We start from the raw sequence: 19,213 nt of genomic DNA on the forward strand, positions 1-19,213 counted from the left end.
ATCTGGAGGTCAGGCGGACTTGTTTGCTGTTTTTACTGAAGAGCAAGCCTCCCTTTGTCTTCCTCAGTGACCACAAGCCGGTCTTGGACTTGGCCAAACCACCAGCAGGGGCTGAGGCTGAGCCTCAGAGACAGGCACAGGCCTGGGGCCAGGAGCCCTGCAGCCCTGGGAGCTCCCAGGCCTGGGCCAGGCGGGGCTCGAAGCCAGGCTGTCAGGAGCCTGGGTTAGGACCTGCCCATGAGAGCTACAAGGGAGGGGCCTGCCTGCCTAACTCCAGGCCAGGCCTGCCTAGTGCCTCCTGCCAGGCCATCTGGAGCCAGATCTCTCTCTCTCTCTTTTTCTCTCTCTCTCTGTGGGGTGTGTGTGTGTGTGTGTCTCCCAAGCCATGTGGGTGGCTGGGAGCTGTGGGGTTGTGACCTGGCCCTCCTGGGAAGCCTCTGACTCACCCATGGTCAGTTTCACTTCTGACATCTGGTCAAGTTCACAGCTGGCCAGCTTCCTGCATGGCCATTTTCACTTTCCCTCTCCAAGATCTGGGAGCAAAGAGCCCCTTCTCCTTCCCCAACCCACCCCACCCCATAGTGACACATGGGAACTTACTGGCTTTCTGTTAAAACTTCCCCTTTTGGTGTGGGGTAAAAGAGGGCAGGAATTGACCAAATTGGAAATTATACCTGGGTCCCTGGCACACACCCCATCCCAAACAATTCAAACCATGTGTATTTCCAGAAAATCTCTTTGTACTATTTTTCTTTCTTTGCTATTTAATGTTCATCACTTATGTTTTATGTGTAAGTTTCAGGAGGACCCAAGAAATGATTACACAGGAGGCAAGGAGGGGAGGTGACAGGAGGGATGCTGGGGGTCTGGAGCTCGTGGCCCCCAGTTGGGGGGCCAAAAGGGTTCCATCTCAGCCCAAGGGGAGAAAAAAGGGGCCCCAGAACCAAACACATGCTAAAACATACTTGCCAGCCCCCAAAGCCCCTCCCCACCTGCTGGGGAGGAAAATAAATACACTCAGACTCTGTCCCACTCCCCAGGTGCCCAGGTGAGGGGCCAGCAGGTGAGTTTCCTCCCCTCATCACAGATTGAGGTCAAAGAATTGCCATTTACTACAATGCTCCTAGTCCCTTCCACAGGGCTGGGGGAACCCTGGGCTGGGGAGGGGTGGCTGTCAGCGCACAGCCTGCCTGGGGCTTGTCATGCTAAATAGAGGAGAGCCACACTCATTCCAACATTAGGCAAAACAGAACAGGCCAGGGAGGGGGTTGAAAGTCCACTGAGGCCTCATGGCCCCCTTCTGGCCAAGCTCAGGAAAAAACAGTCCTTTGCAGGCTTGTCTAGAGCTGGGAGAAATCCCCACGGGTCGCAGTCGTTCCTTCTTGCCGCATTCCCACACTGGCCCGCTTTTCTTCATGACAACCTTGTGGGCCCAGCCAACCCCATACTTGCAAGGAAGGGGAGGATGGGGGAGCATTCCTCCACGTGTAAGCCCTTGAAGACAGACGCCAGCTCTAGCCTCAGCAGTCCTTGGCCCGCCAAACCCGGGGGCGAGTGAAGACGGCCGAGCAGACCTCAATTCCCTCCGATGCTTCTCTGGCAGCTGCCCCGGGCAGGATCCGGTCTCAGCCCAGGAGAAAGAACTCATGGAGAAAAGTGAGCTTTCTCCTCCTGTGTGTATGTGTGTGCGCGTGCGTGTGTGCATGCGTCTGTGTGTTGCAAGGTGAGGGGTTCTTGGTCCCTGACCCCTAGGCTGATTCTAGGGGCCAGTGTTAGCTCCGGGTCTGTGCCTGCCGGATGGAGGGCAGCAGACTGGAGCCATGCCACAGTTGTCACACAGGCATGCTTGACAGGGACAGGCAGAGGGAAGCAGCACCCTTTCCACAAACCCCAAACCTGACTCCATCATGGACCAGGCCCTGGGCAAGCACCCCATCTCCACGGGTGGGCGGGCAGTGGGGAAGGGGTGGGGGTCTGGAGACAGTGGAAGGCAAAGCTGACTTGGCTTCAAGCCATTTCTCAGAAAGTCACCTGCCACCCTCCCCTCGCCCTCAGGCAAACCTGAGGCCCCTCATTTAGAGAAGACGGTGCCGGCCTGCACTTGGCCTCCCCATTGCTGTGTGGCTTTGGGCGAGTCACGGCCTCTCTCTGGGCCTCACTGACATATATGCAAAATGAGGGGAGTGGGCTGAGCTTCAAAACCCCCTCCCAGCTCTGACAGGCCTCTGATCCTCTTCATCTTAGGCTGGGGTGGGGGGCGAGAGGGGCTGAGGGAGGGTTGAGGCCACTGGGATGCTACCCTTGTTCCCCAAGTTCACAGTGTAGAGTCCATGGCTCTGGTTCCTCGATTCTTCCCTCTGAGTCTCTGGGGCCTTGTCACTTCCCCCAGTACCATCCCTGGTGTCGGTCCCCCAGATATGACACCTGCTGTGGTGGGAGGGGCTGGCCCACCTAGCAGTGTGGGAGGAGGGGGCAGGTGGCCTGAGATGGTGACAGGGCAGGGGCAGGGTGGGGGAGGCAGCAGGGGCACTTCTCTCTCTGGACAGGGAGTGTGGTCAGAAGTGAAGGGGCCACACGGGCTGCACCGACAGGGCTGTGGTTTTGGGGCCTGGACTCTGAGGTCCTGCCCAGAGGAGCTCAGTTCTGCCAGGCGGGCCCCCCACAAAGGGTGGGGGTGCGGGCTCCACAGGGGTTGGCTGGAGCATCGGTCGTCGGAATGTGGGGCGGGGCGGGGACTCCCTGGTTGGGATCACACCGGGGACGTGGCAGTGGACTCACTGCACAGACTCTCCACGAGGTCGGCTCGCTGGATGCGGCGCAGGGCGGCCAGGAGGGCGTCCAGTGTGGCGCTGTCCTGGGTGGCCCAGTTTGCAAGCAGGGCGCGAACGGGGCAGGCCTCGTGGGTAAAGGAGTCTATGTGCTCGGGCTGGTAGCCCAGCTCGCCCGCCAGGTGCCGCCAGGTGTCCCCCGCAGACCCGTTGAGAAGCTTCTCCACCTCCTCCCTCTTGGCTAGGGGCAGGCTGCTGTAGAGGCCTCCATCACCCTTGAGGGCTGCAGAGAACCCAGAGGAGAGTCAGGTCCTACCCCTGCACTCCTTTCCCCAACAGTGGGCGCTGGGGTAAGACCCAAGGAGGTCGGTGGCAGTGCTCCTCCCCATCGAGAGGCCTAGGGCCAAGCCAAGGTCCTGGGTGGGACACCAGGAAGTGAAGGCACCTGGGGGGACTCGTTGTCCCTTCCTCCTGTCACTCCAGCCCAATCCCTACCCCCATCCCTCCTCTCCTCCCCACCAGCAATTAATCATGGCAAAGGAGGAGACAGGGCTTCTCAGTTCCAGACATCTACAGCAAGTGTCCCGGAGCTGGGCTATGGGCCACTAATTAGGGTACACACTTAACTACTTGTTCCCCAGAAGTCCAGGGCAGGAGGCTAATTGCAGCTACTTTGGGCAGTAATTAGCCCCCAGGGGGTACAATTAGCTTGATGAGTCTGGATGCTCCAACTTGTAAAAGCCTCCATTTCCCAAGTCCTTTCCCTGGAGAGGACCTCTCCTTCCCATTCCCCTCAGCCAGCCTCTCCATCCATCTACAGCGGCACTGCTGAGCCAGCCCTGCCTCCCCCTCCTCCCACAGTCCTTCCTGGAGTTTAATCTTAACCGCTTCTGTTTCCTCAGCCTCAGCTCCGACTCAGCTCCTCAACGGGGCCCCTGCTCACCCTGGCCCGAGGCCGTCTGCGTGTGGGGCTGCTGGTCATGCAGGCTCTGGCTGTCCACGGAGATGCCACTGTCACTATGGAGTTTTTCTCCCTCTGGTGGGGGCGTCTGGTTCACTGGCCGGCTGTTGGCTCCTTGCTTGTTCTGCTTGCAGCTGTTCCACCTGGAGCCAGAGGACAGGCCAGGTCTCAGGGGGCGGGGGCCGTAGCGGCGGATGCAGCTGAGGTATCTGTGCTCTGCCGTGCGAGGGCCGGGGCATGGCGGGTGCCCAACTGTAACCGCCACCCCAGCATCTAAGGCTCCTCTTTGCACATCTGCCCCCCACCTACCCTGAAAGCTCCATGAGGGGCCCTCTGTAAGTGTTCAGTAAATGTTCCTGGAATGAGCAGTGCAGCAATAAGTGACTGCTCAGGAACTCCTCTTCTCCCAATCTACCCTTCTAAAATACTCCCACATGTGGGCAGTGATACATACAAGGATTTCCTCTGCAATTATAAGCAATAACAAAAACCTGGGAAAAAAAAACAAATGTCCATCAATAGGGGACTGGCTAAATAAATTACCATCCATCCATACTATTGAATGAGTGGTTACAAATGATCAGCTAATCTACATTCCTGAGGAAAGGTCTCCTGAGGGAGACTGGGTGAAAAAAGTAAGCTACAGAATATGTACAATGTGATCTCACTGATGCCTAAAAAGCCCTCCATGTTTACATGTAATTATAAAAGGTTTATATACATGTTTATAAAAAACACACACAGAAAATAGTTGGGAAGGATCCATTTCAAACAGATTCCAATAAGGAGAGGAGTAGGATTTGGGGAGATAAAAGGGGGCTTTTACTTTTGCTTTGAAAGATATTGGTCTTGTTTGCATTTTCTTAAACATGCATGTGTTACTTTGATGATTTTTTTTTTTTTTTTTTTAAGAAAGAATGGAAAATGCATTTAAAGCTTTAAAACGCCTTCTGGGAGTTCTTGCACATCCTGGATTCCTGGATGTGGGTGCCACAGCATTCCCAGTGTGACAAGGGAAGGGGAAGAGACGTATGTACACGCAGGTGACTGTGGGGTGAAGGAGGTTGGGGGATGAAGACACAAGCAGTTGGGGGCTGGGGAATCAGGGAGTGGTACGGCATGGGAGTGGGAGGGGCTGGAGCCAGAACAGGGCAGGAGAGGACAGGACAGGACAGGGTGGATCCTTCTCCCCTCACCTCCTGCTGACCTGCTGCACCCTGGAGTGGGGCAGTGGATGATGAGTGAGGATGAGCCTGGTTTGGGGTTGAGTTAAAAGGGTGTGTGTACAAGAAAAAGTTTTCCAACTGAAAAAAAAAAAAAAAGGGTGTGTGTGTTTTCAGGTCAAGGTCACAGTAGAGTCTTCCTTGAGGGCAAACATCTCCCCTCTCTGTTGCCACTGTGCCCTCTCTTACCTCTTGAAGGCTATGTAGGCCACAAGGCCCACAACCACAGCAGCCAGGATGGAGCAATAGACGGGGATGAGGTTGTCGGTGGTGCCTCGGGTTACCACGGGCTGGGAGCTGCCCATCACTGTGGTCACCACATCTGCCACCGTGCTGGCTATGAGGTCTTGTTCTGGAGGTGCCTCAGGCTCCTGGGTGCTGGGGGCTGTGCTGTCAGAGCCCTCGGGGGGTGTGGACCTTGTAATCCAACGGCCAGGGATCTCTGCAAGAAAAGGCCACAGGAGTGAGGACCCACTTCCCCTGCCCCTCCCTTTTAGCTGTAACCCACTGCAGTGTTCTTCCTGTGTCCCCGCCCTGGTTCCGGGTGCTCTTGTGCCCAGCTGTTATGCACAGTGTGGGGGCTGGGATTGTGTGCATGATGTCATGACGCTAAAGAGCAAGGCCTGTGGGCCCACAGAGCTGCATCTCCTTCAGCTTTGCCACTGACTTGCTGGGTGACTCTGGCCCAGCCCCTTTTTCTCTCAGAACCTCGATTTTCTTATCTATCTAATGGGGCTATTAAGAGAGACGGTCTCTAAGCTCCCTTCCATCTGGGGCTATGGTCCTGGAATTCTATTCCACCTCCCTGGGTACCTAGAGAGGCCTATCTGGGAGCAAACACACAAAGCCTGACCACAGGGAGGCCTCGAGCTGGAATCACTCCGGGAAATGTCTCTCCGGCCCCAGCTTGTCCTAGATGACCCCAGTCACCCCTGTCCTAAGGAAAGAAGAGTGTACACAGGTCTGGTCAGAGAGGTGCTTTCCCCACACCACCTCCTTGAGAGCATTCCCTGACTTTTTGACCTCATGTCCTGGGCTCTAGGCTTGGGTGGAGAGGAGGGGTGCGGGGGCAGCTGGATTGCCTCCCTCCAGCCAGCCCTTGGACAGTGGCCAGCCTCTGTTTCCTGCCTTGTCTGGCTCCCACCTAGCCTGATCCTGCCACCCAGAGACGACAGCGTCAGGTAGCCCCAGCCCTCCTTGGTCAGGAAGCAGAGAGCCAGTGGAGAGGGGGCCCATGAGGCAGGTCCAGCCCAATGCCTCAGCCCCAGGGGAGACTGTGACTTGCCACCTACCGAGAACCTCTCATGCTAGCTGGGCATTGCCAGCCTCCCTGGCAGGGGACCCAGCCCTTCCTGGCACCAGTGGGTGGGATTTTCCATTCTGCCACACAGCTAGGGGCAGTGCTAGCGGTTGTGGGCTCTGGACGGCCTGGGGATACTTGTCTGGGCAAAGTTGCCTACCCCGTCCCTCCTCGCTTCCCACACCTGGGGCAGGGAGTGAAAGCAGAACATGAGATGCCAATGGGGTGAAGGGGAGGGTGCCTTGCCCCCAGCTCTGCCCACTCTGGTTCCTCGATTCCTCCTTCTGAGTCTCTGGGGCCTTGTCACTTCCCCCTAGTACCATCCCTGGTGTCAGCCCCCCAGATATGACATCCGCTGTGGTGGGAGGGGCTGGCCCACCTAGCAGTGTGGGAGAAGGGGTCAGGCGGCCTGAGATGGTGACGGGGCAGGGGCAGGGTCGGGGAGGCAGCAGGGGCACTTCTCTCTCTGGACAGGGAGTGTGGTCAGAAGTGAAGGGTCCACACGGGTTGCACCGACAGGGCTGTGGTTTTGGGGTCTGGACTCCCAAGCACGAGTGGAAGCTGCCACCCATCTTCTGGCCTCTTTACACTCAAGATGAAAATGCTTCAAAGGCCCGTTTTCAGCACCTTCTGAGGGGCAAAGCCCCCAGATGTGAATCTAGAATCCATCTGGCTGCCAGCGGTGAGGGGCTGCGATCTGTCACCCATCCCACCCTTCCCCGTCTCAGTCCTGGGAGGGGCCAGAGGGAGTGAAGGAGACGGAGCCCTGTCTTCTGGCAGCCCCACGTGGAGCGTTGGACTGGGGAGGGTCTTCTCTTGCTCTACCAGGGGACTGGGCAGGCTGGGGGGCAGCCCAAGTCCAGAGGCTGGAGACACAGCTCAGCTCAGACTGACCCCAAGCCAGAGGCTGAAAGAGTGTGCATGTCTGGGTGCCCGTGAATGAGACCATCACTGAGATCAGAGCACGGTAGGGGAGGGCTGGGAGGGTAGCAAGGCATGGCCAGACTAGAGGCGGCACTGACTCTCGGGGAGCTGCCCTCATCTCTCCAAACCCCTCTGATGAGGGCAGGAGGATGAGATCCAGATGTGGCCATGTCCACTAGCATTCCCCCGTACTAAGCCCTTGGCAGGTCCTGACAGCCATTTCCGGGCTGGATGGAGGGACAAGATTACCCCTACGCAAAACGAATTTCACTGGGGCAGTGGGGAGCCCTTCTGCCCTAAGGGTGGGTGAGTCACCATGTTGACACCTGAAACTTATATGCAGGGGGGAAAGTATGGTAAGCTGGAGGGGAGGGGGCACCCATACCAAGAATCAAATTCCATTTCCTGAAATGGTCCCTCGTTCCAGAGCTGACATTTAACCCTTCAGAGCCTGAAGCTGAAAGGGGAACAAGGTCCAGGATGAACACATTCCCTCAGGAGCACCCTCCTCCTTCGGGGTGGCTGGGAAAGTGGGCTGGGATCTGAGAGGAATCTGTGAATGCCCCAAACCACAAAGCCTGCTCCTCCCGCAGTCACCACCTTTCTTGGCTCTGCAGCGCCCCTAAGTCCCCCCAACCCCGCCCCCAGCTGGCTGGTCTGGACTTGTCCACAGAAATGTGCTGCCCGCTTCCCTGATGCCTGGCTGCTGAAACCCTCCCTGCGCTCTGCCTGGTGCCTGATGCCACTTGCCTGTCTCCTGGCCCAGGGCAATTGCCACCAGAACTACCACATCCTACTCCTACTCCTCATTCCTTCTCCAAGGCAGGCAGCTTTGAGTTCAACCTGGCCTTAGCCCAACAGCCCTCCCCATCCTGAGCTCCTAAAGCCAAAGATCACAGGACTTGGAAGGCAGGTGTGGGATGTTGGAGCCCCTATCAGACTGGAGGGTCCCCAGGGGCAGGAGATCGGGTGCTGACTGAGGCAGAAGCTCTGCTGCCTCCATCAGAATGGGGGATTTCTAAAGTGAGGGCTGTCTCTCCTTCAGCTGGGGACTAAGTGCTGGGACCACGTCTCTCTCATTAGACTGGGCGAAGGCTATCTCTCCCATCAAACTGGGGGCTCACTGAAGGAGGTGCTGTATTGCCTGCTCAGGGTAAAAGCAACCTGAGGATGAAGGTTAGGTCTTAAAGGGAAATAGCTCAATGTGTGCATGGCCACAGGATGATAAGCAGGATGTAAAGGCACTGCCAGCCTCTCCCCGAAGTGGAAAAGCCCACCCGTCTCCCGAGACGGACGTCACCAACCAGAGACCAAAACAGCTCTGCCCTGGCTCCCATGGGGCTTCCTCCTCCCATCCCTGGAATCACCCCATCTCCTTTGGGCCTGTGCCTAGCTAAGGGCACACTCAGCTCCCATTCACCCCTGGAACTGACAGCCACGAGCATGCACTCCCTTGTCCCCGGGCTTTTGAGCCCCAGGTCTGCCCCCTACCTTCTTCCACAGAGCCCCTCCTTGGTGTTCCCTGCATGCCCCTCATCCTTCACTAAACTGCAAAACACGGTTGACCCTCCCCTAGACAGGGCAAGCTGAAGTGGGCCAGCCCCACTGTGCTCCCTAACCTGCAACAACCCTGGCAACCATATGACCAGTGAGGAAACTGTGGTCCAGAGACAGGAGTGGACTCCCTAATGTCAGATAAGGACAGGGTGGGTTCCATCTCAGGTCCCAGAGCCAAAACCCACCATGGACCTAGACCAGGGCTCAGAGTCAAAGGGTCCCAGCTCCTGAGGGTCCTCAAGCTGTTCTTCCAGTTCAGAAAGCCTGCCTCATGGATCAGACCCCTCCTGTTCTGTGCTGTGCCCTGGGGGTAGTGGCCACCTTCGAGCTGCTTGCTGTTCATCTAATCACTAGCGGGCAGTCACAGAGAAATGAGTCCCCGAGGATGAGTTACATGTAGTACCCGCGGCCTGGGACAATGAGAACCCCCCACTTTCCAAACACTTAGCCAAAAGAAGGAAACAGTGAGAAGGGTTCTTTGGTGAGACAGGATCGGGAACGACGTCCTCCCTCAGGTTACCAGGAAGGGACTGAAGCTCAGGAAGGTGCACGCTGCCTTAAGGTCACAAAGCTGCCCCAGCAGGCCAGGCGGGGTCTTTGTCGACCTCCAGAGGGAGCCCTTCCTTATGCCCCCAGCCCACCCCCGCACCCCCTACTGCCGGCTCCCTAACAGCGCTCACCCTCGCACTCGGCGTCGGCCCAGCGTGTGCACTCGCGCAGCTGGCGCTCGGTGTCCTCGCACACGGTGCAGGGCAGGCACGGGTCCACGTGGTTGGCCTCATCGGAATACGTGCCGTCGGGGCACTCCTCGCACACGGTGTTCTGCTTGTCCTGGCACGAGAATACGAGGCCCGAGCCCGCCTCGCACACGCGGCACGCCTCGCAGCGCCCGGTCGTCTCGTCCTGGTAGTAGCCGTAGGCACAGCGGCACACGGCGTCGTCGGCCTCCACGCACGGCGCCGACATGCTCTGAAGCCCCACGCACTCGGTGCACGGCTTGCACGGCTCCGTCGCGCTCACCACGTCGGAGAACGTCACACCTGAGCGCAGCGGACACCAGATTTAGTCGTCTGCTCTTTGGGCACCCGGGACGCAGGAGCCTGGAGTCTCTCCCTCACCCACTGCCTGCCAGGACGCTGACTTCCTCCTTCAGCTTCGCCTTCTCATCGACTCCCACCCTCTTCCAAGGGACTTTGACCCCTAGCCTGGTGAAAGTTGGTGGCAGCCAACTGGGTAAGGGGAAGGAGGCCCGGAGCCGCTTCCTTCAGCCTCCAGAAGCACTGGCCGGCCAGGAGGGTTTCCCGGATAACCCAGCTGGTGCCAGTAAGTTTCTTGGCAAATTCTCTTTGAGACTTCCCAGGCCTGTAGGGTGTTCCAGCATGATTAACGAATAATCTGAACGTGTTTCCCACCCAGCCCTCCCCGCGGGCCAAAACTGGGCTGCTAACCCAGTCCAGGCAAGGTAGGCCTTCCCCTAGGGAGCCTCCTGCCTCATCTGCCTTCAGTTCCTCTTCACACAGGTGTGGGCTCAGATGCACCCTGAATGGGAGTGACCGGGGTTAGACAGCAGAATTTCCCACCCGTGGCGCTACCCCCACGCTGCTGAAGGGCTTGGCTCCTGAGGGTGGGGACGGACCAGCAGGCAAGAGGGTTCAGGTAAGGCAGGAGCCACTGAAGCTAGAGAGCTGGCTCTTAGCCCACACTCAGTCTCTCAGATGGATATTGTTGAGCAGTACACAAGCTGCACAACTGTATAGGATCACCCCTTTGAGATCTGCACATGCGTCCTCTGCCCTTTCAGCCAGCATGCAAGGGAAATGTCCAAGCTCATTCTTCACTCATGTTTTCTTAATTAGTGGATGTGCACTCCAGAATAAGGAGAAGGAGGCCAGGCATGCCAGGGTCCTTGCCTCCTTGTACAGGGAGGGGAAGGAGCAGGGCCAGATCTTCTTCACCCCTTCCAGCCTTGGGTGGAGAACTCTGTGCCAACCTGGATCTGGCAGAACCTATCCTTGCTCCAAGGACAGAAAGAACATAGATTTAGGAACCTGAGAACTAGGGAAGGACAGATTGTTCAGAATGTGGAAGCAGAAGCAGAAAGGCTAAAGCACCATTGGGGGAAACTGAGGCCTGTTGGGGGGTGGGGTCCTAACATTATTCAAAGGTGTCAGAGACAAGATGGAGCAAGGGGTCACTGGCTTGGGGGGTGTGGTGGGGGGATAGGGAGGCAAAGAAGGAAAAGCCAGAGAGAAGTGAAAGGGGCAGAATTGGGGACAGAGGCTGGGCGTGGTGGCTCACTCCTGTAATCCCAGTACTTTGGGAGGCCAAGGCAGGCAGATCACTTGAGGCCAGGAGTTCAAGACCAGCCTGGCCAACATGGCAAAACCCCATCTCTACAAAAACTACAAAAATTAGCTGGGTGTGGTGGTGCACACCTGTAATCCCAGCTACTCGGGAAGCTGAGGTGGGAGGATTGCTTGAGCTTGGGAGGCAGAGGTTACAGTGAGCCAAGATTGCACTAGTGCACTCCAGCCTGGGTGACAGAGTGAGGCACTGTCTAAAAAAAGAAAGAAAAAAGAAGAAGAAAATAGAAAAGGGTAGAGGAGAGAAGGAAAGACCCAGGAAGAAGGGCCTGGAGGGAGACTTCAGTTTCAAGTCAGTTCTGACAGAGGAACCCTGTATCCCTTTTCCTAGGAGCAGGCAGATCTGGATTCAAAATCTACTTCCATCGCTTATCAGCTGTGTGACTTTGGGTGTTTTACTTAACCTCTCTGAGCTTTTTCTTTCTCTGTAAAAATAAGGAGCAATATCTGCAGTCACAGGATTGTGGTGAGGAATAAATGAAATTCAGCCATAAAGTCTTGGCATGTAGTTGGGCTCCTATAAAGACTGGGCCCCATGGGGGTTGGGAGCGATAAGAACAGTGAACTTTGGTGGTAGGAATATGGTCAGACAGCAGAAACAACGTCCAAACACAAACAGCCAAGGCAGGATGTCTGATCTGTACAAACAAGAGGGTCCTGGCTGGCTGGCATGTGACAGAGGGTAAATCTAGTCACACAGGAGGGGAAAAGGAGAACCCTGCTCATGGCAAAACACAGAAAGTTAGCAGAAAACTCCTGGGAGAGGGTTTTAGGTGGTGTGAAAAATGTGGTCTTTTTTGGCAGAGAATGAAGGCAGGGGCTTAATAGGTTTCCTTGTGGAAACGTTTTAAGGATAGAGGGAAAGTCCGCTGGGGTCTCCATCCCATAAAGTGGGCTTGTAAAGGCAGCCTGTTAACGCAGCTGGAGGTGGAGGAGGGGGAGACAGGGAAGGAGGGGAAAAGGGAGGGGAGGGAGGAAGTGGAAGGGAGGATTCTCAAAGCCATCTCCCTGCCTGCCTCCCTTCCCTTCCAGAGATTCTGGAACTTCCCTCTCCTGATGTCCTCCACCCCACCTCCTGCTGAAGATCCTTTGACTGAAGGGAAAGGGTTCCCATCATTTAGGTCCTGGGAGGAGAGCCCTGGGCTGGAGTCCAGGAAGCGAGAGAGGCAGATTTGGACGTTCTGGGATAGCTGATGGTTGGCCACCCCGCCCTGGGATGGAAACCCTGTTAGGCCAGACAGCAAGATGGCAAAGGCATTGGAGGATGTCCCACCTCCACACGTACGCCCAGGCATCTCTTGGCTGCAGAATGGAGTTACAGGATCCACAAGCACAGAGAAGGGGAACAGTGTGTCTGGGGAACACCAAGAGTTGGGGTTGCCTTAAGGACAGATAGACTCGGGGGGACATCCAGAGAGGTAATACTAGGTCCGCAGGTGGATTCAGAGGCCCCAGCTCTATCCCCTTATTCCCAGCCAGATTAAAGAACAATCTGAGTATGGTTCCCTTGAGCCCTCCAGGTGGGCATCAAGTGCCAGGTAGAAGGCAGGTTCTGAGTGGCAGTCATCAGGAAAAGGGCAGGGAGCCCATGGTCCAAAGGCAGCAACTGAGGACTGGGGGCACCCATCAGGGACCAAGACCCCTGACTCAAAACACGAGGGGATTCAGACCCTGGACAAGGCTGGGGCTAAGAGGCCCAGACCCACCAGCCCTGGAAGATGAGATTCTCTCCCCTCCTGAAAGAAATCCCAGGCAGGGTTGAGCTCGGTGGCTCACGCCTCTAATCCCAACACTTTGGGAGACTGAGGCAGGTGGATCATGTGAGGCCAGAAGTTTGAGACCAGCCTGGTCCACATGGTAAAACCCCATCTCTACTAAAAATACAAGAATTAACCAGGCATGGTGGCCTGCACCTGTAGTCCCAGCTACTCAGGAGGCTGAGGCAGGAGAATCACTTGAAACCAGAAGGTGGAGGTTGCAGTGAGTCGAGATCATGCCATTGCACTCCCAACCTGGGCAACAGAGCAAGACTCTGCCAGAAAGAGAGAAAGAGAGAAAGTGAGAAAGAGAGAGAGGGAGGGAGAGAGGGAGGGAAGGAAGGAAGGAATGAAGGAAGGAAGGAAGCAAGGAAGGAAGGAAGGGAAAGAAAGAGGGAAAGAAAGAGAGAAAGAAAGGAAGGAAGGAAGGAAGGAGGGAGGGAGGGAGGAAGGAAAGAGAGAAAGAAAGAGAGAGAGAGAGAGAAAGAAAGAAAGAAAGAAAGAAAGAAAGAAAGAAAGAAAGAAAGAAAGAAAGAAAGAAAGAAAGAAAGAAAGAGAAAGAAAGAAAGAATCCCAGGCAGGAATGGGCACAGCTCCCCATCTCCCCTCCCCTCCCCTCTGTCACCCAACAATAAGGACATCTTCAGGACCCCTATCCCTGCTGCCTCGGGAAAACTCTGCTTCCTGGTCAAAGCTGGAGAAGAGTTGGTCTGTGGGGGAGAGCAGCCACACCCCCAGGATCCCCCAAGGTCAGCCTCCAGGGCAGCCAGGATTTGATCCTCCTCTCCCTTCCCCCAAACACATCAGGGATAAGTGGCAGCCATTGATTTTGCAGTGCAGATGATATTTTTAGCTGGTCTTAGCATCAGCTATTCCTCCCTGCCCAGCCACACTCTTCTACCAGGCCTCTGCCTTCTCAGGAGCTGGGAATGGGCACCCCTTGGAGATCCCCTATGGGGTTCCCCTCCTCCCTCTGCACACTTCCCTTCTCCATTCTCAGTTTCTCCCATCTGGAAGAAACGCCTCCTACACTGGGTCTGACCCACTTCTGGTGACCTTACAGTGGTGGGCAGGGGACCCTTCCCACTTATAAGGCCTCTACTGGGCATGCTCCTCCCAGCACCCCTCCCTTTCACGCCTCTCCTCCCCACCCCCATTATTCTCCCCTCCTGCTGCCCGCCACCCTCTACTCACTGTCCAGGCAGGGCTCACACACGGTCTGGTTGGCTCCACAAGGCTGGGCCACACCTTCGCCCAGGTTGCAGGCTTTGCAGCACTCGCCGCCGTGTGTGTACAGGCCTGTGGGGCATGCCTCCTTGGCACCTCCAAGGGACACCTGGATGGAGGCAGATCAGAGGGTCAGACTGGCAAGAGAAAGGCGGGGGTCTCTTCCGGGGAATCAAACACCCCCTCCCACTGCCTTCTATTAGAACCACCTGGGCTGGGATGAGCTCACCAGGGAGGCATTAGGCACATCAAAGCTGACAGGGGAAAGGCAAGTGAGGGACAGTATGCCTGTGCAGGCTGCTGGGGGTGTGAGGTCAGAGCTTCAGCTGCTGACCTTCTGCAAAGTTCATCTTGGGGTTACAGCAACTCCTGGAATCCCAAGGATACACCACATGGGGAAGGTGGCCTGAGGCCCATCGGAGGGCCTACCAACAGGGATGTCATCAGTGGTTGGACAGGTTGTAGCTTGCACAGGGCTCCCAGCCAACGGGGCAAGTAGAGCTGAAACCTAGCCCAAACTCCATTCGCTAAGCTTTGACCTGCAGGGCTGCATCTACCCAGAGGAGGGCCTTTTTCTAACAAACGCCAGCAGGACCCTACTCCAGGTTCTTAATTCCACATATTAAATAATAAATGGGAGATATCCATGCCCAAGAGTAGAAAGCAGAGGGTTAGGGTCTTGGGTTTGAATCCTGAGTCTGCACTGGGGGTCTTGCCTGCCCAGCTTCCCTCTGAGTCTTCATCTCTTTACAGAGATGGCAACAGCCTGGTGCCAGGGCAAAAGACCAACTGTTTGGCAAAAGCCTGGCACCGAGGTGGAGGGAAGGGAGACTGTTATCAATGATGGGACAGTGGCTGCTCTCACCAGCCAGCATCCCTGCCCTGCCAGGGTTTGATTTTCAGCCACCAGTCCTCCCCCTCCCCGATGTGGTCACTGGGAACAGCGCTGGAACCAAGGGAAAGGGGAGTCAGGTTCCTGCCACTGAAGCATCTTTGCTCATGGATGGAACAATTTAACACCAGATTCCCCAGGGGGAGGGGCTGCTGGAGGCTTGCTTTATATTTCTGTTCCTTAAAAAAAACTTAATGTCTAATAAAACTCCAAAGCCTGTTTTGCTGGCTCCAGACCATGCAGCCCTCATTTGATGCTGAGAAGTATGGGCTCTGGGGTCGTGGGACTAGAAGGAAGCTTTACAAGCTTGTTTTGGGCATTCTGCTTCTTCCACATTGGCCAGATCATGGCCAAGACACTCCTTTCCCTCTAGCCTTTTAAAATATCCTGCAGTCTCATCAGGGTTTGGTGGGGAAGGAAACAGAGGAGTCAGGGGGATAGACAGGTTAGATCAACCCATGAGGGAGCCTGTGGTCCCCATGAGACCAGCAGAACAGGCACAGGCAGCAGAGGAGGGGGAACTTTGGTGTTGCCACACCTCCTCCCGGGCAGCAACATACTCAGTGCTGGGAACATCTGCAGACCAGGAGGCTCAGGGTCCCAGATGCAGGCTTTCCCTCAAGAGGCAAGATTCCAGAAGGGCCTGTTCTGATTTCTTTTCATCCCATAGGGCTCTGCTTAAATGTCACTTCCTTGAGGAAGTGGTCCTGTGGCACCCACACCTTGCGGATTAGGTGGGGCTGCCATGTTACACATCCAGCCTGTTCTCCGGTTCTCTGTGCTCTTGCCTGGCCTGAACTTTATAGACTCCCTCACTGGACTGTCAGTTCCCTGAGGGAGCTGGATTGCCCCAGGGCCTGATGCGGTATCTGGCATGCAGTAGGGACACAATGCATACACATGTGGAGTTGAAATACACGAAAATACTGTATGACCTCAATTACCCAGAACTCTGGGAGAGCGACTGTTGGTTAGCTGAGATTCCCGACTGCCAGGCTTTGCTGCTCTCATCATTTTTCCTTTTCACCATGGTGGCTGCACCCTTCCCTGTCTCTGGAGCAAATCTTCATGGCTTCCCATGACTCAGGGACTCTGGATTTACACCAGCGATTATTCTGGGCTGCAATGCAGGGAAACTCTTGTGTTCTTTGCACAAATTACCACACTTTTGTCTTTTTGAGTTCTCCTGTCAGCCCTTTTTTTTTTTTTTTAAATATAGTTTTTCTGTTTCCTCCCTTCCTGTCAAGGTATCAGTTGTCACTTCTTGCTGCTACCAGTGTGACCTGAAGCAGCCCTTCCCCCACCACGCTAATCTATTTAAGGTCTAATTGAATATTTGGAAACTGTGGAACTCGCCTTGGTAGAAAGGTATGTGCTGCCCGGGCGTGGTGGCTCACGCCTGTAATCCCAGCACTTTGGGAGGCCGAGGTGGGCAGATCACGATGTCAGGAGATCGAGACCATCCTGGCTAACATGGTGAAACCCCGTCTCTGTTAAAAATACAAAAAATTAGCCAGGAGTGGTGGCAGGTGCCTGTAGTCCCAGGTACTTGGGAGGCTGAGGCAGGAGAATTGCTTGAACCCAGGAGGCAGAGGTTGCAGTGAGTTGAGACCGTGCCACTGCACTCCAGCCTGGGCAACAGAGTGACACTCCATCTCAAAAAAAAAAAAAAAAAAAAAAAAAAGAAAGGTATATAAATAGGATCTGAACCAGGAGGAGGCAAGCCTCTGAGTACAATGTGTGAGCTCTTACGCCACTCTGAATCCTGGCTCCTCACTTGACCTGGGTCAAGTTTTGAATCTCTGTGCCTCAGTTTCCTCATAATTAGGTAATGATGACAGTACCTGCATCATAGGATTGCTGTAAGTATTACACAAGTGAGTAAGGTGTTTATGTACTTTGGGACCCCTCTTTTCTGTCCTCCAGGGTCTACTTTGTGGCCATTGGCTGTGTTCCAGTTAGCTGGGCTCTGGATGGCTGAGGAAGTCTGTCTACAGTGGTCTTGGGTGGTGTGAGGGCTTTGTGCAAATGCCCCTGCCAAGACGCCTGTTCTCCCTGCTTCAGCCTGAGGTCCTCTCTCTTCTCTTAAAACCTGCATTTGGAGTAGGGGCCAGATAATTAGTAACCATGTGTTTCCTGTGCTTGTTTTATGTTCCCTATGTTGTAAAATCCTAGATCTGCTTCTTAATAGTATGTTGCTAAAAAAAAAAAAAAAAAAAAAAAAAAAGTATGTTGCTTTGGGTAAATTACTTAATCTCCCTAAACCTCAGTTTTTCTCACCTAAAACATTGGGTTGATAATGTCTACTGCCGAGGATTGCTGGGAGAATTAAGTGAAATAATTTATGCAAATATGTCTGGTCTATAGTAGGAATTTAGTAGGAATTGAATAAATGTTAGTTATCAAAGAAGCATCTCGTCTTAGGGAGACCCCAGGCAGGAGGGGAGAGTTCAGCCAAGTAGGGAGGGGTGACTAACATTCAGGCTAATTGCTCCAAAATCAGATCCAAAAGGATTAATTTATAGGAATGACGGATACATTTCCCTGAAATTTGTATGTGTTACACTTAGTCATTTCACATTTTGACAGAATGATTTCAGCCCATTTTTAAGAACGTTTGTAATCTTTTTGTTTTGGCCATTTCAAGGCTTACAAGGAACTAAGGTGGAAGGATCCTTAGATGAATTTACTTTTTAAGAATTTTCATTTTTTTTTTAATTAGAGAAAAGAGAGAAACAGCAAAATAGTTGAAATTATTTTAAACCATACGAATGTTTCAGTATAATCAGCCCTGGCCATTCACAACAGCTTCAGCAAAGGGCTCTTAAGTGAATGGGGCCGTGGTCACCGCCATGGGATGGGAGAGGTTTTCAAACACCTGGAGGGCCTTTTGAGGTCGATGCAAACCCACGGGAGGCACTGGCACATGCCCCTCACTCCCCTTGGGTAGGGGAGGAGTTGGGAGGAAAGGAGCTAATTACCCAAGATAATGTAGCATAGAGACTTGAGAGGGGGCAGGGGCACTGCGTGTGGAGAAGGGGCTCAGATCTAAATGTGTGGGGCCAAAGGCATAGGGCACGATTTAATCTCTCAGAGCCAGGACTCCTTCCATGATCCGGAAGGTAGGGGGCGGGAGGGAGCCTGGCATATGTAGGAAAGAGAACATCCTGGGTTCCAACAAAGGCGCCACCACTCACTCACTGGGGGAGCCTGGTCTCGGGCCTGAAAGTCTGCAGGGCTCTGTTTCCTCATCTGCGAAGTGGGAATAGCGAAATTCACCTTGCTAGGACCTTAAAAGGATTAAATAACTCAAGAGAAAGTACCAGGGCAAGGCACGTAGTAGGAACTCAGCACATTCGATTATTCCCGCCTCCCCACGCGGTCCTCCAGGGAAGAAGCGAGGCGCTTGAGCCCGACTGGGCTGGTACAGTGGGGTGGGGGCCCGTCCCCCCACGGAGCTGCCTCCCCATCCACCATCCACCCCAGCCCAGCCCGGCCGCTCACGCACGCCCATTTGCTGCCCTCGCTCCATCCCTATTAGGCGCATTAGCCAGCCCAGCGGCTCTGGTTACAGACGTCTGAATGACAAAGTGCCTCCATTACCGGCGCGGCCCGCCAGCAGACCCGCCGGGACGCGCTCTGGTTTCAGCCCTCTCTCTCGCGCCGCGTCCCAGGAAGAAACTCGGACCGCGCACAGCCAGCCCAGACGGAGCAGCCGTCCTCGGAGGCGGAGGCGGGAGCCGCAGGGGCTGCAGACGGCAGGTCCACCTTCCCCAGCGCCCAGGCCCTCCATGCCCAGCTCCCCTCCTTCTGGGTCTTCGCGCCTGGACCCTCGCTCCTGCCCAGATCCGGATCCCACGTAGTCGCCCCTCTGGGATCGGGACTAGAGACCACCCCGGTCCCTCCTACCCGCCCTTCTGGTCCACGCTCGCCCACTCGCGTCCGAGCAGCGTCTCTAACCAGCGGGGTTAGTCAGCAGATGTGCCCGCGGTCGCTCCCAAATCCCCGGACTCAGCCACAAGTCCTGACAGTTCCAGGGAACCCGGGCTGAACTTTCAGACTGGGGCCTGCACCCGGACAGGATCTCTGTCCACCTCACTCGCAGGCTCTACCGCCGCCTGACTCTGGGGACAGTGTCAACCCCGTCCCTTCTGGAAAACGCAGCCGTGACCCCGATCTGGGACAGCGGCTACCCCCTGAAAAGATGGGGGAGTACCGAGTTGGGACTCAGGTCGGGGGAG

At 55.3% G+C, this 19,213-nt stretch overlaps 1 protein-coding gene across 2 annotated transcripts in view; it reads right to left on the reverse strand.

Annotated features, from left to right (window-relative positions):
- Nucleotides 1–744: 744 nt before the first annotated feature.
- NGFR (nerve growth factor receptor) overlaps nucleotides 745–19,213 on the reverse strand; it is a 20,207-nt gene continuing 1,738 nt past the window's right edge. The window contains exons 1-6 of one of the 2 annotated variants that reach the window (XM_011999298.1): nucleotides 18,637–18,898; nucleotides 14,048–14,189; nucleotides 9,414–9,773; nucleotides 5,142–5,394; nucleotides 3,712–3,872; nucleotides 745–3,051 (exon numbers count right to left, since the gene is read on the reverse strand). In XM_011999298.1, coding sequence (XP_011854688.1) covers nucleotides 2,750–3,051; nucleotides 3,712–3,872; nucleotides 5,142–5,394; nucleotides 9,414–9,773; nucleotides 14,048–14,189; nucleotides 18,637–18,765 — 1,347 coding nt within the window. In that variant the 5' untranslated portion in view covers nucleotides 18,766–18,898 and the 3' untranslated portion in view covers nucleotides 745–2,749. Of the gene's footprint in view, nucleotides 3,052–3,711; nucleotides 3,873–5,141; nucleotides 5,395–9,413; nucleotides 9,774–14,047; nucleotides 14,190–18,636; nucleotides 18,899–19,213 lie in introns of those variants that run through there. The other variant, XM_011999299.1, reaches the window with a different exon arrangement.

The sequence above is a fragment of the Mandrillus leucophaeus genome, unplaced genomic scaffold (assembly GCF_000951045.1).
Source record: "Mandrillus leucophaeus isolate KB7577 unplaced genomic scaffold, Mleu.le_1.0 Scaffold59, whole genome shotgun sequence".
In the NCBI taxonomy this organism is placed as follows: Eukaryota; Metazoa; Chordata; class Mammalia; order Primates; family Cercopithecidae; genus Mandrillus; species Mandrillus leucophaeus.